General features: G+C 33.9%; 1 protein-coding gene across 1 annotated transcript; it reads left to right on the forward strand.

Moving 5' to 3' along the window:
- The first annotated feature begins 2,181 nt into the window (after positions 1-2,181).
- Positions 2,182-5,884, forward strand: LOC117924394 (probable disease resistance protein At5g66900). Its single transcript, XM_034843028.1, has 5 exons — positions 2,182-3,079; positions 3,359-3,792; positions 3,884-4,239; positions 4,477-4,688; positions 4,777-5,884. The coding sequence occupies exons 1-5, from the start codon at positions 2,464-2,466 to the stop codon at positions 5,592-5,594; spliced, it is 2,436 nt and encodes an 811-aa protein (XP_034698919.1). The 5' UTR covers positions 2,182-2,463; the 3' UTR covers positions 5,595-5,884.
- The last annotated feature ends 15,660 nt before the right edge of the window (positions 5,885-21,544 follow it).

The following is a 21,544-nucleotide window of genomic DNA, read 5'->3' on the forward strand; positions in this document are numbered from 1 at the left end:
TTTAAAAATAGAGAATAGTAATACATTTTAATAAAATAAAAACTCCTACCTACATAAAAAGGATTTGTTTACTTTATGTGCTTAAAATTTAATTTAAAATTTGAGGCATTGAAATTTTCAAATCTCCAAATTTAAAATAGTTTTAAAACTATTACTTTTTAATAAAAGTTCTAAGAGTTTTTATATTTTATACAAAAATAACTAAAAGCCTATTTGGCAACGTGATTTAGATAGTTTTTGTTTTTATAGCCAAAAAAAAAAATGTTTTTTAAATATTTATGGGTCTATTCTAAGTTGCTCTTTAAAACAATTTTTAAAAAGAGTGAAATGGAGAAAATAGTTTTTTTCTTAATTATACCTATTTATAAATCTCCTGTAACTTAATTCACCTTATTTACCATTTTTTCTATGCACACAACTATATTTTCTAAATTTCTCATTAAATAAATAGATTCTAAATCAAGTGAAGCTAGTGTTTAAATTCTTTAAATAATATTTTAGTTTTAAAAATAACTTGAAATAATTGCAAGTAATCTATAAATCAAATATTAAATATGTACATGTAAAGTATGGAGTCAATTAAGACTCATAGATAAATGTTTTACTGTTAAACAAAAAATGCAATCCTAACTCAGGTGTTGTTTGTTTGTTTAATTAATTCTAAATAGAACTTAAACTAAATATGCTTAATAGTATTATGTATTAAGTTTTTTTAATATTATATTTCTATTAAGTACTAGAAGTTATAAAAAAACCAATTGGTTATTTTTAGTATTAAAAAAAGTCAAATATTTTTATATTTTCTATTCAATAAAAAAATTTAAGAAATAGGTAATAAGTTAACAAAAAGTGAAAAACAAGTGAACTGAAATTTGAAAGCAAGTTGTTTTAGTAAAAAGTAAAAAAATAAAATAAATAAAAGTGTGCAATGGGTCATTTTACTTAACTTAACCAAGCTTGACTTAGTTCAAGCAATGCCCAAAGACTAGGCTTTCTTTTAGAACCTCCGACTAGCCGTTATATCCTTCCTAGCTTCTAATTTTAGACTTCGATGTTATGAACTAGGTGGTGTTTGTTTTTTTTTTTTTTACTAAAGTAATTTAGTTTTAGATTTAGTTATTATTTTTCTACTTTTCATGACTTATTATACTTTTTACTAATAGAAAACCAAATATGTGCTTTTCTAAAAGAAAATAGCATATTGGTTTTTTACTTTTTATACTAATAGAATAAAATATTATAAAAAACAACTTAATATTAACTATAGTATTAGGTTTATTAGATTAAGTAAAAACAAACACCACCTAATCTTTGCCTTATATATATAGATATTCACATGTATAAGACCCAAGAAATTATATTACATCCTAATTAATAAGAAATTAACAAAATTGCTATCTAAACCTAATACATCAATAATTGTACTTATCTATCAAACAACTAATTTTAAATTAATTATTATCTTTTAGTGTGGATTACTTATGATAAATCATTTTTCATTCTCATTGTATAGATCATATATATTTTTTTTTAATTAAAGTATATGTAAATTAATATGTAATTTAATTATTTCTAGATAAGTAAAGAATATTGAAAAAAAAATTATGGAAAAGAGCATGAAATGTTAACTTCATGACTAATATACTTTAATTTGATATTTATATTATTTTACCGTTAACTAATAATGTTAAATTTTATTGCATCGAATTAAGTATTGCATGTAGTGGATAGCTTAGTATGGTATATTTGGGTATATTTAATTTAGCTAATGCTTCTCACTCAATGTCTTTTTCTTTTTCTTTTTTATCTACTTTTTGACAAGACAATTAACATTAAATTAACATCTTTCATATATGGAAATAATTGTCTAATTTAATGGTTATCATAGAATTTGAGTTAGTTTAAGAGTACGTTACAGTGATTTTAGAAAATATTTTTGATTTTTTTAACATTTAAATGATAAATTTTTTAAGAGTTAAAAACTTTTTTTAAAATTAATATCAAACGGAATCTAAATGAATTAGTTGTAATCGTGTTGAAATCATCATGTCAATTATAGAGTTGTATGTTTATTAAACCCAATAACGTATCCTGTTGTGTCATCTTTGTAAAAACTGCATCGTCCAGGAATCTTTGGCATGAGTAAATATTGTTTAAATACTGGAATTGGATTGACTTTCAGTCGCCGACTACGAATGTAGGTACAAGCTTCCTCTGTCGGAGTCGCATTCCTTGGTCTTTAAGTCTTTGACGACACGAATGTAAGTAGAAGCTTCCTCTGCATCTGAAAACCGGTGCCTTTAGTCACAGCTGCGAAGATATAACTGACCATCTCCAGATCTGTTTGCGTGCCCAGCAAACCCAGGAAAAGGAAAGAGATTTTTTATTTTGAATCTTTATGGTTGAGGGTGTCTTGTTTTTTGGAGAGCTAAAACCCCATTTCTGCTGAGTCGAATTCTCGATATGGAAATTATTGGACAAGCCGTTCTGGGAGAAGTCACTGGAGAATTGATAAAACCCATTTTCGATGGAGTAAAGAAGGCAGCTTCGTTCGATGAGATCTTAAAACAAGTCAGATCCATTCTAAAACTCATAGGGCCGACCGTCCATCAGATCAAACAATTGAGCGGAGAGAGAGATCGTCCAAAGGGGGAGAGCGAGAAGCAGCTAATACAGCTGTATGAAGAAGGCGAGAAGCTTATTCAAAAATACTATAGGGCCCATTGGCTGATCAATAAATGGAAATACGAAGGTAAGGTTAATGCCTTTTACAAGTCGCTTCTTCTCTTCTTCCAGTTTGGTATGCCGCTGGAACAATTGAAGACCAACATGGAGAGTTTGGCCCTTCGTCAATCTCAATTGAAATCTAGAGCTGGTGAGGTGTCTGGTCAAATTGGATTTTTGGGTTCGGGAGGTTGCTATGCCCGTAAACCCCCTGATTTTACGGTGGGACTGGATGTGCCCCTGAGAGAAGTGAAAGAGCTGCTGTTTAAAGAATCTGTGGTTGTGGTGTCGGCTCCTGGAGGATGTGGGAAGACCACGCTTGTTCAAAAACTCTGCCAAGACCCGGATGTTAAAGGTATCCAATCGTGTCTTTTTTCTCTGTCCCTAATTTGGGGGAGGGTCCTCCTCCAGTAGGAAATGGTACTTTTTTCCTTACCCGTTGAACCTTGCTTTTTGGATTTTTGATATTTACCACAGCTTGAAAAAAAGAATTGGTAAAATAATATAGGGTATAGATATGAAATAATCAAGCAAAATTCATTTTTAGGCCAAGGATCGTCTCATGAAAAATTACATAGAACTGATTAATTTGCTCAATTTTGATTGGTTACCTTCTTACATGTTGATTGAACAGGAAAATTTAAGGACAACATCTTCTTTGTCACGGTATCTAAGGTGCCCAACATCAAACTCATGGTACGGAAACTATTTGAACATAATCATAGCCGGGTGCCAGAGTTTCAAACTGATCAAGATGCGATCATCCAGTTGGAACAACTGCTGAAAAAACAAGCAGAAAAAGCTCCTGTACTGTTGGTCCTCGATGATGTTTGGGGTGGCCCTGATATTAGGGTTGAACCTGAATTCCCTCTTCAGAAGTTTGAGTTTAAAATACCGGAATGCAGGATTCTGGTTACATCAAGATACAAATTTCCAGGCTTTGGCTCTGCCTACAAACTGGACTTGTTGCATGGTGAAGAAGCCATGAAACTTTTTCGGCACTCAGCATTCCCCACAGATGGGGATTTCACGCTGGATGAAGATTTTGATGAAGATCTTGTGAAGGAGGTGATTTCTCAATCATTTGAGTGAAGGTTATAAAACTACTTCTTTTACTTTCAAGGTATAACTGATTTATTTGGTGGAGTTGGATTTGCAGATTGTGAAAAGATGCGGTGGATTCCCTCTGGTCCTCCAAGTTGTAGCCCGATCACTCTGTGGGCTACCTGTAGAGATCTGGAAAAGCAGACTGCTGGAATGGTCGGAAGGTCAATCCATTTTGGAATCTGGGGAAGGTCTTCTTGATTGCCTCCAAAGTAGCTTAGCTTCCTTGAATGATAAGCTGAAGGAGTGCTTTATGGACCTGGGCTCGTTTCCTGAGGATAAAAAAATACCTGTCACGGCTCTTATAGATATGTGGGCAGAATTGTACAAACTCGATAAAAATGGCGTGCATGCTATTTCCAGACTTATTAAACTCTCCTTACAGAATCTGCTTAATCTGGTAGTCACAAGGTATGGGGGTGACTACCCTTTTCTCATTTGTCTTCTTATATATTGGTTTGTTCACTATTCATATCCTACACTGATTCTATAATATTTAGTCTTCGTGATTAATCAAAATTTTATTACAGTTAATGACACCCTTATAGCTTCTTTGAATGTTTGATAGTTGAACTTGAACTTGATAGCTTATTTTACAAATTCTGTCACAACCTTTCCCTGAGCAATCGATTTCTGCCCGCTCCCCAGGAAAGGCGCAGCAGAGGTTGAAGGCTGCTATGACGACGCCTTTGTCTTGCAACATGATCTTCTGAGAGAACTGGCCATTCGTCAGAGCAGCCAGGAGCCCATGGAAGAGAGGAAAAGACTAATCTTGGACTTGAGTGGAAACAGGCTCCCTGATTGGTGGACAGAAGAAAAACAACCCTGCATCAAGGCTCGCCTTCTGTCTATCTCCACAGGTTTGCTCTCTCGTAGAACGCACCTACCAATTTGCTATATATTCTTTGTTCTCCCCATCCCCTCACATGTTATAGGGTACTTGTGTAGACGAAATGTTCTCCTCAAGCTGGTGCGACATGCAAGTGCCTGAAGTGGAGGTCCTGATACTCAACTTTCAGACAAGGGAAAACCACTACACACTACCAGAGTTCATGAAGCGAATGGATAAGTTGAGGGTCTTGGTATTAACAAATTATGGTTTCTCCATTCCTGAGCTGACTAATTTTTCAGTCCTCGGTTCTTTATCCAGTCTAAAGAGAATCAGGTTAGAGCGGGTTTCAATCCCAACCCTCTGCAACACCATGGTAGAGTTAAAGAATTTGGAGAAAATAACCTTGGTTATGTGTAAGATCAATCAGGCTTTTAACAGTAGTGCCATCCAGATGCCTGTTATGTTGCCTAATCTTAAGGAAATAAATATTGATTCCTGCAATGACTTGGTGGGGTTACCTGAGTGGCTCTGTGATTTAGTACAGCTAAGGAAGCTCAGCATCTCCAACTGCCATAAGCCATCTACACTGCCAGAAGGGATGGGGAGGCTGGGAAATCTGGAGGTGCTGAGGCTTCATGCCTGCACAAAACTAGTGGGATTGCCAGACTCAATTGCAAGCCTCCACAACTTGACTTTTCTTGATATAAGTGGTTGTTTTCGAATGAGGGAACTGCCAAAACAAATGGGTGAGTTGTGCAGATTGAGAAAGCTCTACATGAGAAGGTGCTCAAGACTGAGAGACTTGCCACCATCAATCATGCGTATCAAGCAGTTGAAAGTAATCTGTGACACAGAAAAGGCCCATCTGTGGGAAGATCACAATTTCACCAATTTGATGATTGACGAGACAACTGACTTAGATTGGCTTGTTTGAAATTCTGGTTCCTGAGCAAACTTCTCTTCACAGGAATGCTGAAATGCCTCTGATTTTGCCAATTTGTTTTCCGGTTAAAAAAGCCATGTGCCCTTCAAGACAGTGAAGCAGTTTTTTATTTATTTTCTTTTTCTGGTACAAAGTGGTATGGACAAATAAGGGAAGCAATGTTGTACATCAGGTCTCTTTGAGTGCACATTTGTGTAACTACTTTGTAGAAACCAAAAGAGATTCTGTTCGATCTTTTTGAGCATTTAATGGTTCAAGTCCATTGGGAATATTTTCAAAAATAGTTTTTGATAACAACTCTTAAAAATAGTTAACTGGTTGTCATTAGCAAAATTGAATTTGACAAGTCCGATATGAAAAATAGTTTTTTTTTTTTTTTTAAATTTATTTTCCGTGAAAGTGATGTATATAATATAAATATTAAAAAATGTTTTATACATTTGTAATTATTTGCTTAGAATATATATATTTTTAAATATTAAAAATACATCAAATTTGTTTAACATTTGGGGTTATTTTACCTTGGAGCTTAACAAATAATGCCCAGTAATATTAGTAGAAGAATAAAATAATAATTTTTAATAGCAATTTAATACTTAAAAGTAAAAATTAAATAATAAAACCGAAATATCAAAAATAAAATTTGTGAAGTGGAGTGGGTGGAAAAGGGTCAACCAGTAAGATATCGTGTTTTGATGAGAATTAAAATCCCACTGCAACCAAGTTAGAGGCTATCATTTTAACAAGATACCATAATATCCTTCAAATTTGACCCAAATCTTAGTGACTTTGGGTTAGAAATAATCATGTCATAATTATGTCGATTCATATAACTCTTTTGTAATTTGAAGGTTAAACTTATTTCATTATTTGTATTTTTATTAAATATTAAGTATTAATAAGGTGAGGTTCATGTTGAGATTATATTTTGATTGTTTTAAAAAATTATTTTTAACTGTTTGAATTAAAGTCAAATATTTAAGTTTTTTTCTATTCATCCAAAAGATCTTAAAAATAAGAAATAAGTGAAAAATAAATTATCTAAAGTTTGACAGTAAATTGCATTCAATATTAAATTTAAAAAAAATAAAAATCAAACATCACTTTAGTTGTATTAAAATAATTTTGTGGATCTATATTTTTTTTACATATATTCTCCCACTCAATGAAAAACTAATTTTTGAAAAATTGGAGTCTCACTTCTTTTAGTTATTTAATTTATTAGAAAAATAATTTCTGCAATTTTAATTTATTTATATATATATATATAAAGATTTTCATCCCATTCTTATTAAAGAAAACATATATTTTATAAACTCTCTTTATAAAATTATTTCCAATTCCAATCTATTTATGGAAAGGGAGTCTTATTTAATTTCATTAAAAGCATATTTTTCAAAATGAGTTTAACTTTATTTTAAGAATAGGTTCTTCAATTTTATTAAAAAGAGTTTCAAACTTTATTCAATGATTTTCAAAGAAAATAAAATTTATTAGAAGAGGTTATTATTATTTTTAGAGAAAAATTTAAGGAAAAAAAAAAAAGCAGAAGGGATTTTATTACCTCTTCAATTAAAAGGGTTTTTGTAATTTTATCTTCAAAGATTTTTTTTTTTTTTTTTTTACAAAAATCAAGATTTTGCAATTTTTTTATTTAAAATACTCCAAATTTTTTAATAGTTTTTTTTCTTAAAAAAGCATTTTTGGTCGGTTTATTAAAAATTATAATTAGGACAGGTAAAAATAAAATAAAATTAGGACTATTATTTAGAAATAAATATACTTTTATTTTAAAACATTTTGGACTCTTTTTTTAAAATATTTTCCAGATTTTTTTAAATAAAATAAAAATAAAATTATGGACTTCTTTCATTTTTATTAAAAACATTTTTTTTTGTATTTTTTAAATATTTTTTTAAACATGATTTCTAGACTGTTTTATTTAATAAAAATGATTTCTAAACCTTTTATTTATTGAAAAAAAAAATCCAAACTGATTATTTAATAATAAAAAAAGATTTATGGATCCTCTTATTTTTCAAAATTGATTTTAGGATGGTTTACTTAATAAAAAAAAAGGGTTTCTAGTTCCTCTTATTTAATAAAAAAAATTCTAGACTCTTTATTTAATAGAAAAACATTTTAAAATTGCTTTTTTTTTTATTTATTAAAAAGGGTTCAAGACCGTTTATTTAAAAATCAATTTATAGATTTTTTATTTAAAAAATCGTTTGTGGACCCCGCATTTCGCTTGATGTGTTCTCACTCGATGACAAAACTCGTTTTTTTATTGGTTTGGTGAAAATGTGATTTTTAGAAAAAGACTTGGAGTCCCACTTATTTTTGTTTTATTTTTTAAGGGAAAAACAAAATAAGAAAGAAAAACTCTAAGTGTGATTCCAGAAGGAAAAACATGTTTGTGAAAAACTAAGTTTGTGTTTGGGGGTCAGATTGCTTATTTAAAAGGAATGGTAAAGACTGTAGCACCCCTCTTAGCCCCTAAAAATGGGTCTCTACTAAATAAGGTGAAACAAACGTGACAATTAAGTAGGAGATCAATGGATACCAAAATGATCATGGATCAAAAGCAAATCATAATAACGAATAAATAAACAAAATGAGAGTGAGAGCGTACCTTAACAGTAGGTGATAAAAGCTATCATGAAACAAGGTTAGTTCAAGTATAAAATTATCACATGCATATCAAAGAGAAAGATCAAGCGATATTCATTAAGTATAATAGTTGACAATCAGAAGAGAAAACTCACATGTAGGGCCCCCACCAAAACCCAATTGATTTTGCATGAACTAATCCCATAAATTCCATTGTTCTGGAATCATGAAAATCATTCTTGCTTATTTAAAATCAAGAGAAACAACAAATTATTTGAAAATTGAAGAAAATTTGTACAAGTGCATACCAAAATGAGAATGGCAACAAGCTTATTAAAATCAGGATTTTTGGAGACCTAAAACCTTAATAAAGGATGAAAAGTTGTAGAATTTAAAAAATATTTGAAAACTGGAGTGGAATTAAAACTATTTGAAAGTAAACTAGAGTTTTGAAATTTATTTGGAAATTGAAGTCTCGAAAATTATTTGAAAATTGGAGTCTTGAAAATTAAATTTAAGAATTGGAATTTTAGAAATTAAATTTGAAAGAAATTGGAATTTTAAAAATTATTTGAGAATTGGAGTTTTGAAAATTAACTTTAAGAAATAGAGTTTGGAAATTAAATTTGAAAGAAATTGGAATTTTGAAAATTATTCGAGAATTGGAGTTTTGAAAATTAAATTTAAGAATTGGAATTTTGGAAATTAAATTTGAAAGAAATTAGCATTTTGAAAATTATTTGAGAATTGGAGTTTTTAAAATTAAATTTAAGAATTGGAATTTTGGGAATTAAATTTGAAAGAAATTGGAATTTTGAAAATTATTTGAGAATTGGAGTTTTGAAAATTAAATTTAAGAATTGGAATTTTGGAAATTAAATTTGAAAGAAATTTGAATTTTGAAAATTATTTGAGAATTGGAGTTTTGAAAATTAACTTTAAGAAATAGAGTTTGGAAATTAAATTTGAAAGAAATTGGAATTTTGAAAATTATTTGAGAATTGGAGTTTTGAAAATTAAATTTAAGAATGTGAATTTTGGAAATTAAATTTGAAAGAAATTAGCATTTTGAAAATTATTAGAGACTTGGAGTTTTTAAAATTAAATTTAAGAATTGGAATTTTGAGAATTAAATTTGAAAGAAATTGGAATTTTGAAAATTATTTGAGAATTGGAGTTTTGAAAATTAAATTTAAGAATGTGAATTTTGGAAATTAAATTTGAAAGAAATTAGCATTTTGAAAATTATTTGAGACTTGGAGTTTTTAAAATTAAATTTAAGAATTGGAATTTTGAGAATTAAATTTGAAAGAAATTGGAATTTTGAAAATTATTTGAGAATTGGAGTTTTGAAAATTAAATTTAACAATTGGAGTTTCGAAAAATTATTTGAAAATGAAAATTTGAAAATTAAATTTAAGAATTGGAATTTTGAAAAATTATTTGAAAACAGAAGTTTTGAAAATTAAATTTTAAAATTTGAATTTCGAAAAATTATTTGAGAATGGAATTTTTAAAAAATCAAAATTTTTAAAAAGATCATTTTTTATTTTAACATAAAAAAAATGAATTGGGAGGGTGACACATGGCCCGAGGAGTGGTATTTGGAAGGTGGCCATGCATGGCCAGCCATTTCAACGTATATTTTACATGCAATATCAAATTTAAATTAAGCTTGCGGGACCCTCATCCCAAATTTCATTTCTCCACGTGTTCATCCTTATTCTCAACTCTATTTGTTATCTCAAATACAACAACAGCAAATCCATTTTCCATCAACCCACTTGCCATCACACACAATTTCTTGATCTTCAACATGGACCAAACCTTTCCCCTTCTTAGCAACCTGCTGCTTAACATACCCCATATGCAGTCCTAACATTGATGATTTGCAAATCAGAGAGCTTGAGAACCAAATGAAAAACATTCCCATCTGAAACCCCATAGTCCCAGACAAGAGACTTGTTCCTTGCCAATTCTTTGTTCCCACAAACCAATTTCTATTTCTTCACAACAAACCCTCTACAATTTTGGACCCTAAGTTTCATAGCCTCAATTGAAACAGACCCCATTACATGCATTGGAATATTTGAACCTGAAAACGCTAGATAAATCAAAATTGATTCGCTTGAAAATAATTTGGGTTGGGTGTGAAAATGGTTGTGAGAAAATATTGCCTTACTGTTAATTGAGGCAAGTACAATAGCCGCATATGACATTGTTTTCACAACAAAATTAAAGAATTTGAAGCTTTAAACCAATATTAAAATCTTAAACCCAAGAAATTCATCAACGAGTGTCGACCCATGATTATACTGAAACAAAATTCCGATTGGTGCACACCCATCGTTTTGAAACTAAGAATTAATTAAAACTGTACAAGAAGAAAATAAATAAATAAATAAATAAATAAACCAAGTAACGTTCAAGCCAAAAGATTCATGTATGAACCAACTGCTCATAAACAAACCATAGAAATGCATAAAACCCATGAAGAAATTATTCTGAAAATTAAAAACAATAGGATTATTGAAATCAGGGCTTCAGAATCAAATGAAAAATAATAATAATAATAAAGAAGAAAATAGGGTCTTTACCAAAGAGGAAGAACCAAAGAAAATGGTGGGGCAGATCAGAGCTTAAATTGAGAGGCAAAAATAGCAAAAGTCGGAAGAATTGGCGAGGAGTTGAGGAGGCTGAGGAAACAGCTATTTTAGGAAAGCTGAGAATTTGGAAAGGAGAATGGAGAAAGACGCGTGTTGGGGTGGGTGGAAAGGAATGAGTGAATCTCCTTCTTCACTTCTCTCATGGCAGACAAGTCCCCTTATCCATGTCAACTTGAAGCTGCCCTTTCAACTTTAACTCAAGAACATCGTCAACCTAAAAGTGCTCCTCCAAGCTCTATTTTCACTTTCTCTATAATCCTTTTCCCTTTCAAACCTTTTCTCCTCTCCCAGCTCTCACCCTCACTTGCTAAAAAACCTCTCTCACACATCCCTCTCCCGTCAATCCTTCAGACCCCCTATTTTTCTTTCTTTTTTCCAACTTTTCTTCTTCTCCCAAAAAAATGTCATCTCTCCTCTGTTTTTTTAGCTTCTTCTTTTTTTCTTCTATCCTGCTTTTTTCTTGCCTTCCAAGCTTCCACCAATTCCATTGTTTCTTCCTTACCTCGTAAGTTGCTACCCACTCCACTGCTCCTTGTTCAAGGGAGATGTCACCACTTTCAACCACCACTATGGCAAGTCATGTCTTTCCCACACATCCATGAAGCTTGCTCCTGGAAACAGTCCCCCACTTCAAATGAAACGTTCAACTCTCCAACTCCTCCCATGTGGTAAAAAATAAAAAGTAAAAAACCTTTGTTTTAAAAAAGGGTCTACAAATATGCCTATCTTCGGTAGGGTTCACGAGTGTAAGAAATATGAACACTTAGAGTGAAAAGAAAGTGTGAATAGTGAGTGGAATGAAGTGAACTCTATTGAAGAAAAAATGAAACCCCCAAAGGGACACTAGTAAAACACGAACTCACTTAGGCTAACAGATGAACAAAATGGCTCAAATCCTAAGAGAAAAGCATCTCTCAAAGCGCCTCTACAGCTACACTAAGGACCCAAACTCCTTCTAAGACGTCTCGAAAAGTGACTCGAAGATCCATGTCAAAGATGAGTAACGGTTGAACCACCCCAGAGTACAGGAAGAATGCGTCCAAAAGAAACGACTATGTATACACATGAGAAAGCTAAGCGTAGGATGCCCAATAATACGGCCAAAATATGTGTCGTGAACTCAAAAGACTACGTCATGTGTAGTGGAAGGGGAAGTATAGATGAACATGGTGAAGAAATGATAAGTACAAGATAACGAGGTGAGGAAAATGAGGACGAATGCAAAATCGTGAAGACAAGATGTGTAATACCAGTGAATATGAATGTCAGGAGCTATGACTCTAAATGATAAGGCTGAGGAGAATGACTCTGAACATCAAAATGAGGGAAGATGGTGACTCTAAATACCTGAATGAGTATGCATAATGGCTCTAAACGCCAAAACCAAAAAAAGATGGTGGCACCGAATGCCAAGCTGAACAACAACTTTGAATGCCAAAATAAAGACACGACTCTAAACGTTAAACTGAAGAAGATGAAGGCTCTAAATGTCAATAACGAATAATGGCTCTGAACGCCAAACGAAAGATGTGGCTCTGAATGCTAAATTGGAGACGCGATTTAGAACGTCATACTAAAATCATGGCTCTGAACGCCAAACTAAAAACATGGCTCTAAACGCAAAACTGAAGATATGACTCTGAACATCAAACAGAAGAAAGACATGATAGCTCTGAATGTCGAACTAAAAACAAACAATGGCTTTGAACACCAAAATGAATATGTGGCTCTGAATGCCAAATTGATGAAGAAATGGTGGCTCTAAAAGCCAAAACTAAGAAGAGATGGTGACTTTAAATGCCAAACTAAGAAGGACGACTCTAAACGTCATAACTGAGAAGAGATGGCGGCGTCATAACTAAGAAGGGGTGGTAGCTCTAAATTCCAAACTAAAAAGAGATGATGGCTCTGAATGCTAAAACGAAAAAGAAATGGTGGCTCTGAACGCCGAAACTGAGAAGAGATAGTGGCTCTGAATGCCAAACTGTGAATAACGACTCTGAATGTCGTAACTGAGAAGATATGGCGGCTCTAAACACCGTAACTAAGAAAGGATGGTGGCTTTGAATGCTAAACTAAAAATAGATGGTGGCTCTGAATGCCCAAACTGAGAAGAGATGGTGGCTTTGAACGTCGAAACTAAGAAGAGATAGTGGCTCTAAACACCAAACTGTGAAGGACGACTCTGAATGTCATAACTGAGAAGATATGGTGTCTCTGAACGCCGTAACTAAGAAGGGATGATGGCTCTGAATGCCAAACTAAAAAGAGATGGTGGCTTTGAACGCCCAAATAGAGAAGAGATGGTGGCTCTGAACACTAAAACGGAGAAGAGATGATGGCTCTGAACTCTAAACTGTGAAGGGCGACTCTGAACATCGTAACTGAGAAGATATGGCGGCTCTGAACGCCGTAACTAAGAAGGGATGGTGGCTTTGAATGCCAAACTGAAAAGAGATGGTGGCTCTGAATGCTTAAATTAAGAAAAGATGGTGGCTTTGATGCCAAAACTAAGAAGAGATAGTGGCTCTGAGCGCCAAACTATGAAGGATGACTTTGAACGTCGCAACTGAGAAGATATGACGGCTTTGAACACTGTAACTAAGAAGGGATGGTGGCTCTAAACGTTAAACTGAAAAGAGATGGTGACTTTGAACGCCCAAATTGAGAAGAGATGGTGGCTTTGAACGCTGAAATTGAGAAGAGATAGTGGCTCTAAACGCCAAACTAGAGATGAGACTCTGAATGTCGAAACTGGAAAGAGATGGTGGCTTTGAACCCCAAACTGAGAAGGACTACTCTAAATGTCGTAACTGAGAAGAGATGGTGGCTATGAACGCCTAATTGTAATGAGAATGGTGGCTCTGAATACTGAACTAGAAACAAGCAAAGACTCTAAACGCCAAACTGAAGATGTGCCTCTGAAAGCCAAATTGATATATGGTGGCTCTAAATGCCATAATTGAGAAGATATGGAGGCTCTTAATGAAAAACAGTAGAAAAATGGTGGCTCTAAACACCAAACTGAAGAGAGATGATGACTTTGAACGCCAAACCGAAAAGAATGACTTTGGACATTGAACTGAGAATGACAACTCTGAATGTCGTAACTAAGAAGAGATGGTGGCTCTAAACGCCAAACTGAAAAGAAATGGTGGCTTTGAACGCCGAACTAAAAAAAAATGGTGGCTCAAAACACCAAATTGAAAAGAATGACTCCAAACATCGTAACTGAAAAGATATGGCGGCTCTAAACGTTGTAACTAAGAAGGAATGGTGGCTCTTAACGGTAAACTGAAAAGAGATTGTGGCTCTGAACGTCAAGTAGTAAGGAGATGGTGGCTCTGAATTCCAAATTGTAATGAGATGGTGGCTTTGAATGCCAAACTGAATAGGGATGGTGGCTTTGAACGTCATACTGAAAAGAATGACTTTGAATTGTAACTGAGAATGGACGACGACTTTAAATGCTGAACTGCAAGGAAATGATGAGGGGAAAATATGCCCCAGTGTAGTGTGTTGCCACAACTATCAGTCTACTGAAATGGACTCCATGAGTCCCAAAAGACACTCCGCTAATGAGTCAGAATGGTCAAATAGACTATAAATATGGCCTCACAGCCCATCTGACTAAGTCGTGAGGTCTGACGAAGTGCCACAATAAGTCAGACGTCTCTAACTCGCAATGCTCTGCTGGAAGAATCCATCATCGTATCAAAAGAATGATCCAATGAGGAGTCTCAAGAGAATAGTCTGATAAAGTAACTACCACGATCTCAACACAACAAGTTACTGAAGAGTCATGGATAATGGGACATTCAAACCCCAAATGTCATGCTCGTCTGGAGGCTGATCTCAACAAAAATCATCGAAACAGTGACTAGTAGTGCAAATAAATATCTCTCGTTCGAGTAATAAAGACTATAATGAGTCTGTGAGAAAACAATCATCTCTACAACTAAAAGAGGAAAATATGCCCCAGTATAGCAACTAGTGCTTCCGGTCCATCCTGATTACTCGAGAATAACTCAATGGGGACGTATAAGAGATCTGACATGTACTATACTAAAATAATGATATAAGAGTCTATGCACCTATGATGATTCCATCCAAGAATCATGACAATATCATAAAGTCTGAGCCTGACTGAATGACTTAAGAAAGGCTCCACTAGAGAATTATTGTAAAATAAAAGCAGATCATCAACTCAACATATATCTCGTAAATGGGTATGATCATGCAAATCAATGGAGATCTACAAATCTCAACCAAAATGGAAATATACCCCAATATGGCATCAGATGTGTGGTAGGTTGGAAAATCAGATGGAACCAAATCATCCATCACCAAGTGTATAATCCTAGTCATCCATGTCGACAACTGAATTGAGTCTAAACATCAAAGAGACGTCTCCTAGAAGAAGAAATATGATGACATCTAAATATTAACAAGTGTGAGCCTACCTGAATGGCCTAAGAGAGACTCAACTAGGGGATCATGATAAGATAACAGTAGACCATCAACTCGACATGCATCTCATAAGTGGGGGTGGGCATGCAAATCTGTGAAGATATATAAATCTCAACTAAAGAGGAAATATGCCCCAGTATGGCATCAAATGTATGGTAGATCGAAAAATCAGACAACATCAGATCATCCATCATCAAATGTGTAATCCTAGTCATCCATATTCACAACTGAATCAAGTCTAAACATCAAAGAGGTGCCTCTCAGAAAAAGAAGCATGATGACATCTAAATATTAAAAAGTGTGAGCCTGACTGAATGACCCAAAAAAGACTCCATCGAGGGATCACAATAAGATAACAATAGACCATCAACTCGACATGCATCTCGTGAGTGATGAGGATCATGTGACTCCATGAAGATCTATAAATCTCAATCGAAAGAAAAATATGCCCCAGTATGACATCAAATGTATGGTAGATTGAAAAATCAGACAACATCGGATCATCCATCATCAAATGTGTAATCCCAGTCATCCATATCCACAACTGAATTGAGTCTAAATATCAAAGAGACGTCTCCCATAAGAAGAAGCATGATGATATCTAAATATCAACCAAATCTCAGATACCTATCCAAGTAGGGGTTGTTGAAGACGACATCTGATCCCATGGCCTCAAGGTGGTCTTAAGACATGGGACGTAATGTAGGCTAGGGTGATATGGTAATAGAAATGAAGGGAAACTAGGCCCAAATACCCAATGATAAAAAACCCATGCCCCCATCTGTAAAAGGCAACATGTATAGAAAAGCTCATGAGCCATGGACTTGAGGGTGCCTAGTATGAATATAATATCAATAATGAGACGATAAAACAAATCAAACTGGTAAGAATGATACAAAGGAAATGTCAAACTGGCATAAGTCAGTGTAAGAAAAGAACAGGGGGGTGAAACGAATGGGATGAATCACAAGCAATGACAAGGATGATAGCAAAATAATGAATATACGAAGAAAAGTGATAATCAACTCAAATCAAACATGGAGTGAAGTCACATAAACAATGAATGTAATAATGGAAAGGATAAGGACCCAGAGCTCTTAGGAGAAGGTCACTCATCTCATTCTCAAAAAGATATGACAAAGTGAATACAAAGAAAAGAGGATCTCAGAAAGCTCACATACGAACTCTCGCCAACAATCATACTCAATAAAGTGATCTTCGGATATCAATATACACACCCAACGATGGAGAATACTATGCACATACACATATGTGCTTATTTTTTATTTTTTATTTTTTATTTTATTTTTACATACATACAAATGCACATACCCTGAACATAAACAAATGAACCCCAAAGATGATATCAATAATGGATAGACACACTCTCAAGTGCTAAAGTAACAAACTCTCTTTAACAAGACGACTTTCTCAAACTAAGGATCTCTGAATCGATGTTCGTAGGATAGATAGTGGAAATGATGTGATTATCCTCCATGTAATGAACTAAGGAGGATCACCACTTAGGGTGGAGAGAATATGAAGCAAAACAAGTAGTAGATAGAATAAAGGAGAAGAGATGAAGAACATAACCAATGAGATATGATGGAATGCAGTAGTATGATGGTAGGAAAAATAATAAGAGAAAGATGTACCCATAGGCCTAAGGCTCACAAAACTCCTAAATGAAGCATGCATACACCAAATAGCCCCTATCCCGATGTAGAAATCTTAGCAAGGAAATAAGAAAGAAAGACTCTAATGCACATGCGAAGCTTAATGGGCTAGCAACGGTCTGTACGTAAAAAATGAATAACAAGGTACATGGCTAACCGAAATGATGGCACCCATCCTACGACCATGGTCTCAAACATAATAATTCTTCAGCTGATCTACATTAATTGGCTTCGAGAATCGGATTCCATCTAGATCCATCAACCATGTAGCGCCTTCTGGGGTCAACTCCCTGATGAAATAAGGTCTGCTTTAGCTAGGTCTGAATTTCCCTCTAGGATCTCTAATCAATCCCCTAATGACCTTCAAGTTCATCCCAAGATGTTGAACTGTCAGATACCCTCAACTGCCTAATACGCTGCTTAATACGATCCATGCATGCGTGAGTATCCTCAAGGATTGTGGTTTATACTACTGCAGGTGGGGAAACCTCAGAATGACCATGTAATAGATAGGGTGGGGTCTGTGGCACTTTCGGACCAAGTGGTGGTGGGGGAGGTGGCAATGAATTATAAGGCGTCTCATCCTGAACTACGGGTTGTCTACTCTGTTAACTGTCTATCTCCTGTCTGAGACTGGCTAAGGCCTCTTGAATAGAAGCCATGACGGTCGTGAACTGGTCAACTGTGGCAGTCGTGAACTGGTCAATGTGACAGTCTATTGATCTATGCTTGATCTCTCACAAAATTGAATTGATATCCTCTCTATTCTGACCCAAAATGGTAAATGCACATTGAGAATGAAGAACTAATCATGAAGAGCATGAAACACGAGATATGGTATGCATATGGAAAACATGGAAAAAATGCTAATCTGAACTGGAAGAAACAAGGTCAACATAAAGCAGAAGGGTGGTCCAATTGTAACTCAAACTCATACTGATATCTAAGTACTCTCAACTGGAAACCAAATGAGAAAGTATTGGATCCGAACTATAACTAAAGAGGCTCTGAAGGCCCTCAGATGCACCCACGTGTAGGAGAGGAAATCCTGATTGAAGAATCTAAGGCTCAACCTACAAGGTCAAGGTGGCTCTAAAAAGAAGAGGAGTGGACTTTAAAGGATCCTTAGTAGAAATGATCATACCCTCCAGTGATACGCAACCCTCTGTATGCCTCCGAAGAGACGGAGCGTTTCCACGCAAGGTGGTCATCACCTCCACACATGCACTACCTTGCATCCTAGGGGGGTTTCCTATAGTGATAGCTCTCGCAACTCTTAGCACTTAGTTGTCAACTAAAGTGCACAGTGAGTGGTGTGGGTGCATTCGAAAAACCTATGAAGCTAAAGTAGAAAAATGAACACGTTGGTCACACAAATATCCATGAAACCTAGCTCTGGGTTATACAGGTCTTCAAAGATCGGACTCCAATCAGCATCAATGTGTCTGTCTCCTCTAGAATGCTCCCAAACATCGATATAGCTCGTCGCTAGACCCTACTCCTAACTACTTGCTTAGTCAAAGAAACAAGTACACACAAGGCCTCACACTTGCAAATATGAGAACCGAAAGGAAAGAAATGACCAAAACCAGAGGGTTAGAGGTAAAGAGGATAAATGTGCGACCTACACAGACAAATAACATACAAACACATAGGAGAAGAGCGATCAAGCAGAGTGCAAGTATATCATCCATGTCCACACACAAGCTAAACGAGAATATGACAATCAAAATGAATAGAAACAAGGATAGCATGCTCAAATATGATCAAGATAATATAAAAGCAAGATAATCAACACTAAGACAAATAAGAGATACAACAAAGTGAACATACATGTCAAAGTGAGCAGGATAATCATGGCTAGAGCAAAATCAATATGCTAAGACAAGCAAGCGGATTAATCAATATCATCACCATGTCAATGCCCCAAATGGATATAGCGATCAAGCATGGAAAATCATCACATCAAAATCCTCAATGTGCTATGATCACACAAGCATAGAGAAGCACAAAGGGAAGGTATCCATCAATCGACTAATCAAACGCCACATTTGCCTCATCTTAAGTTCAAGTTTGACCCTCTAAACTTCCCCAGTGGAGTCGCCATTTTGTGGACCCCGTATTTCGCTCGATGCGTTCCCACTCGATGGCGAAACTTGTTTTTTTTTTTTTGTTTGGTGAAAATTTGATTTTTAGAAAAAGACTTGGAGTCGCCATTTATTTTTATTTTAGTTTTGAAGGAAAAAAACAAAATAAGAAAGAAAAACCCTAAATGTGACTTCTGAAGGAAAAAAGAGGTCTATGAAAAATCGAGTCTGGGTTTAAGGATCAGGTTGCTTATTGGGAAGGTACGGTAAAGACCGTAACACCCCTCTAAGCCCCTAAAAATGGGTTTCTACTAAATAAGGTGAAGTAATTATGACAATTAACTAGGAGATCAATGGATACCAAAATGATCATGGATCAAAAGTAAGTTATAATAACGAATAAATAAACAAAATGACAGTGAGAGCGTACCTTGGTAGCAGATAATAAAACACTATCATGAAACAAGGTTAGTTCAAGTATAAAATTATCACATGCATATCAAAGAGCAAGATCAAACTATATTCATTAAGCATAGCAATTGACAATCAAAAGAGAAAACTCATATGTAGGGCCCCCACCAAAGCCCGATTGATTTTGCATTAATTAATCCCACAAATTCCATTGTTTTGGAATCATGAAAATCATTATTGCTTATTTAAAATCAAGAGAAACAACAAATTATTTGAAAATCGAAGAAAATTTGTACAGGTGCATACCAAAATGAGAATGGTAGTAGGCTTATTAAAATTAGGATTTTTGGCAACCTAAAACTCTAATAAAGGATGAAAAGTTGTAGAATTAAAAATATATTTGAAAACTGGAGTGGAATTAAAACTATTTGAAAGAAAACTAGAGTTTTGAAATTTATTTGAAAATTGAAGTCTTGAAAATTATTTGAAAATTGGAGTCTTGAAAATTAAATTTAAGAATTGAAATTTTGGAAATTAAATTTGAAAGAAATTGGAATTTTGGAAATTATTTGAAAATTGAAGTTTTGAAAATTAACTTTAAGAAACGGAGTTTTGGAAATTAAATTTGAGAGAAATTGGAATTTTGAGAATTGAAGTTTTGAAAATTAAATTTAAGAATGAGAATTTTGGAAATTAAATTTGAAAGAAATTAGTATTTTGAAAATTATTTGAGAATTGAAGTTTTGAAAATTAAATTTAAGAATGAGAATTTTGGAAATTAAATTTGAAAGAAATTAGTATTTTGAAAATTATTTGAGAATTGGAGTTTTTAAAATTAAATTTAAGAATTGGAATTTTGGGAATTAAATTTGAAAGAAATTGGAATTTTGAAAATTATTTGAGAATTGCAGTTTTGAAAATTAAATTTAAGAATTGGAATTCTAGAAATTAAATTTAAAAGAAATTGGAATTTTGAAAATTATTTGAGAATTGGAGTTTTGAAAATTAAATTTAAGAATTAGAATTTTGGAAATTAAATTTGGAAGGAATTGGAATTTTGAAAATTATTTGAGAATTGGAGTTTTGAAAATTAAATTTAGGAATTGGAGTTTTGGAAATTAAATTTGAGAGAAATTGGAATTTTGAAAATTATTTCAGAATTGGAGTTTTGAAAATTAAATTTAAGAATTGGAGTTTTGAAAAATTATTTGAAAATGAAAATTTGAAAATTAAATTTTAAAATTTGAATTTTGGAAAATTATTTGAGAATAGAATTTTTAAAAAGATCATTTTTTTTAGCATAAAAAAAATGAATTAGGAGGGTGACACATGGCCCGGGGAGTCGTATTTAGAAAGTGGTCATGCATGGCCAGCCACTTCAACGTATATTTTACATGCAATATCAAATTTAAATTAAGCTTGTGGGACCCTCATCTCGAATTTCATTTCTCCACGTGTTCATCCTTATTCTCAACTCTATTTGTTATCTTAAATGCAACAGCAGCAAACCCATTTTCCATCAACCCACTTGCCATCACACACTATTTCTTGATCTTCAACATCAACCAAACCTTTCCCCTTCTTAGCAACCTGCTGCTTAACATACCCCACATCCCTGGACCTCTCAACATGGAAAGTAAACTCTTTTCCATATGCAGTTCTAACATTGATGATTTGCATATCAGAGAGCTTGAGAACCATATGAAAAACATTCCCATCTGAAACCCCATAGTCCTGGACAAAAGAATTGCTCCTTGCTAATTCTCTGTCCCCACAAACCAAGTTCTGTTTCTTCACAACAAACCCTCTACAATTTTGGACCCTAAGTTTCACAACCTCAATTGAAATAGACCTCATTACACTCATTGGAATCATTGAACCCGAGAACGCTAGATAAATCAGAATTGATTCGCTTGAAAACAATTCGGGTTGGGTGTGAAAATGGTTGTGAGAAAATATTGCCTTACTGTTAATTGGGGCAAGTACAAGAGCCATAGATGACATTGTTTTCACTAAAA

The sequence above is a fragment of the Vitis riparia genome, chromosome 10 (genome assembly GCF_004353265.1).
Source record: "Vitis riparia cultivar Riparia Gloire de Montpellier isolate 1030 chromosome 10, EGFV_Vit.rip_1.0, whole genome shotgun sequence".
Taxonomy (NCBI): domain Eukaryota; kingdom Viridiplantae; phylum Streptophyta; class Magnoliopsida; order Vitales; family Vitaceae; genus Vitis; species Vitis riparia.

What these genes read in the sequence shown, in the direction of transcription:
- LOC117924394 (XM_034843028.1), top strand. Translation starts at nt 2,464, where the DNA reads ATGGAAATTATTGGACAAGCCGTTCTGGGAGAAGTCACTGGAGAATTG. An exon ending in CCAAGACCCGGATGTTAAAG is followed by an intron (nt 3,080 to 3,358) that starts GTATCCAATCGT and finishes TTGATTGAACAG; the next exon opens with GAAAATTTAAGGACAACATC. An exon ending in ATGAAGATCTTGTGAAGGAG is followed by an intron (nt 3,793 to 3,883) that starts GTGATTTCTCAA and finishes TTGGATTTGCAG; the next exon opens with ATTGTGAAAAGATGCGGTGG.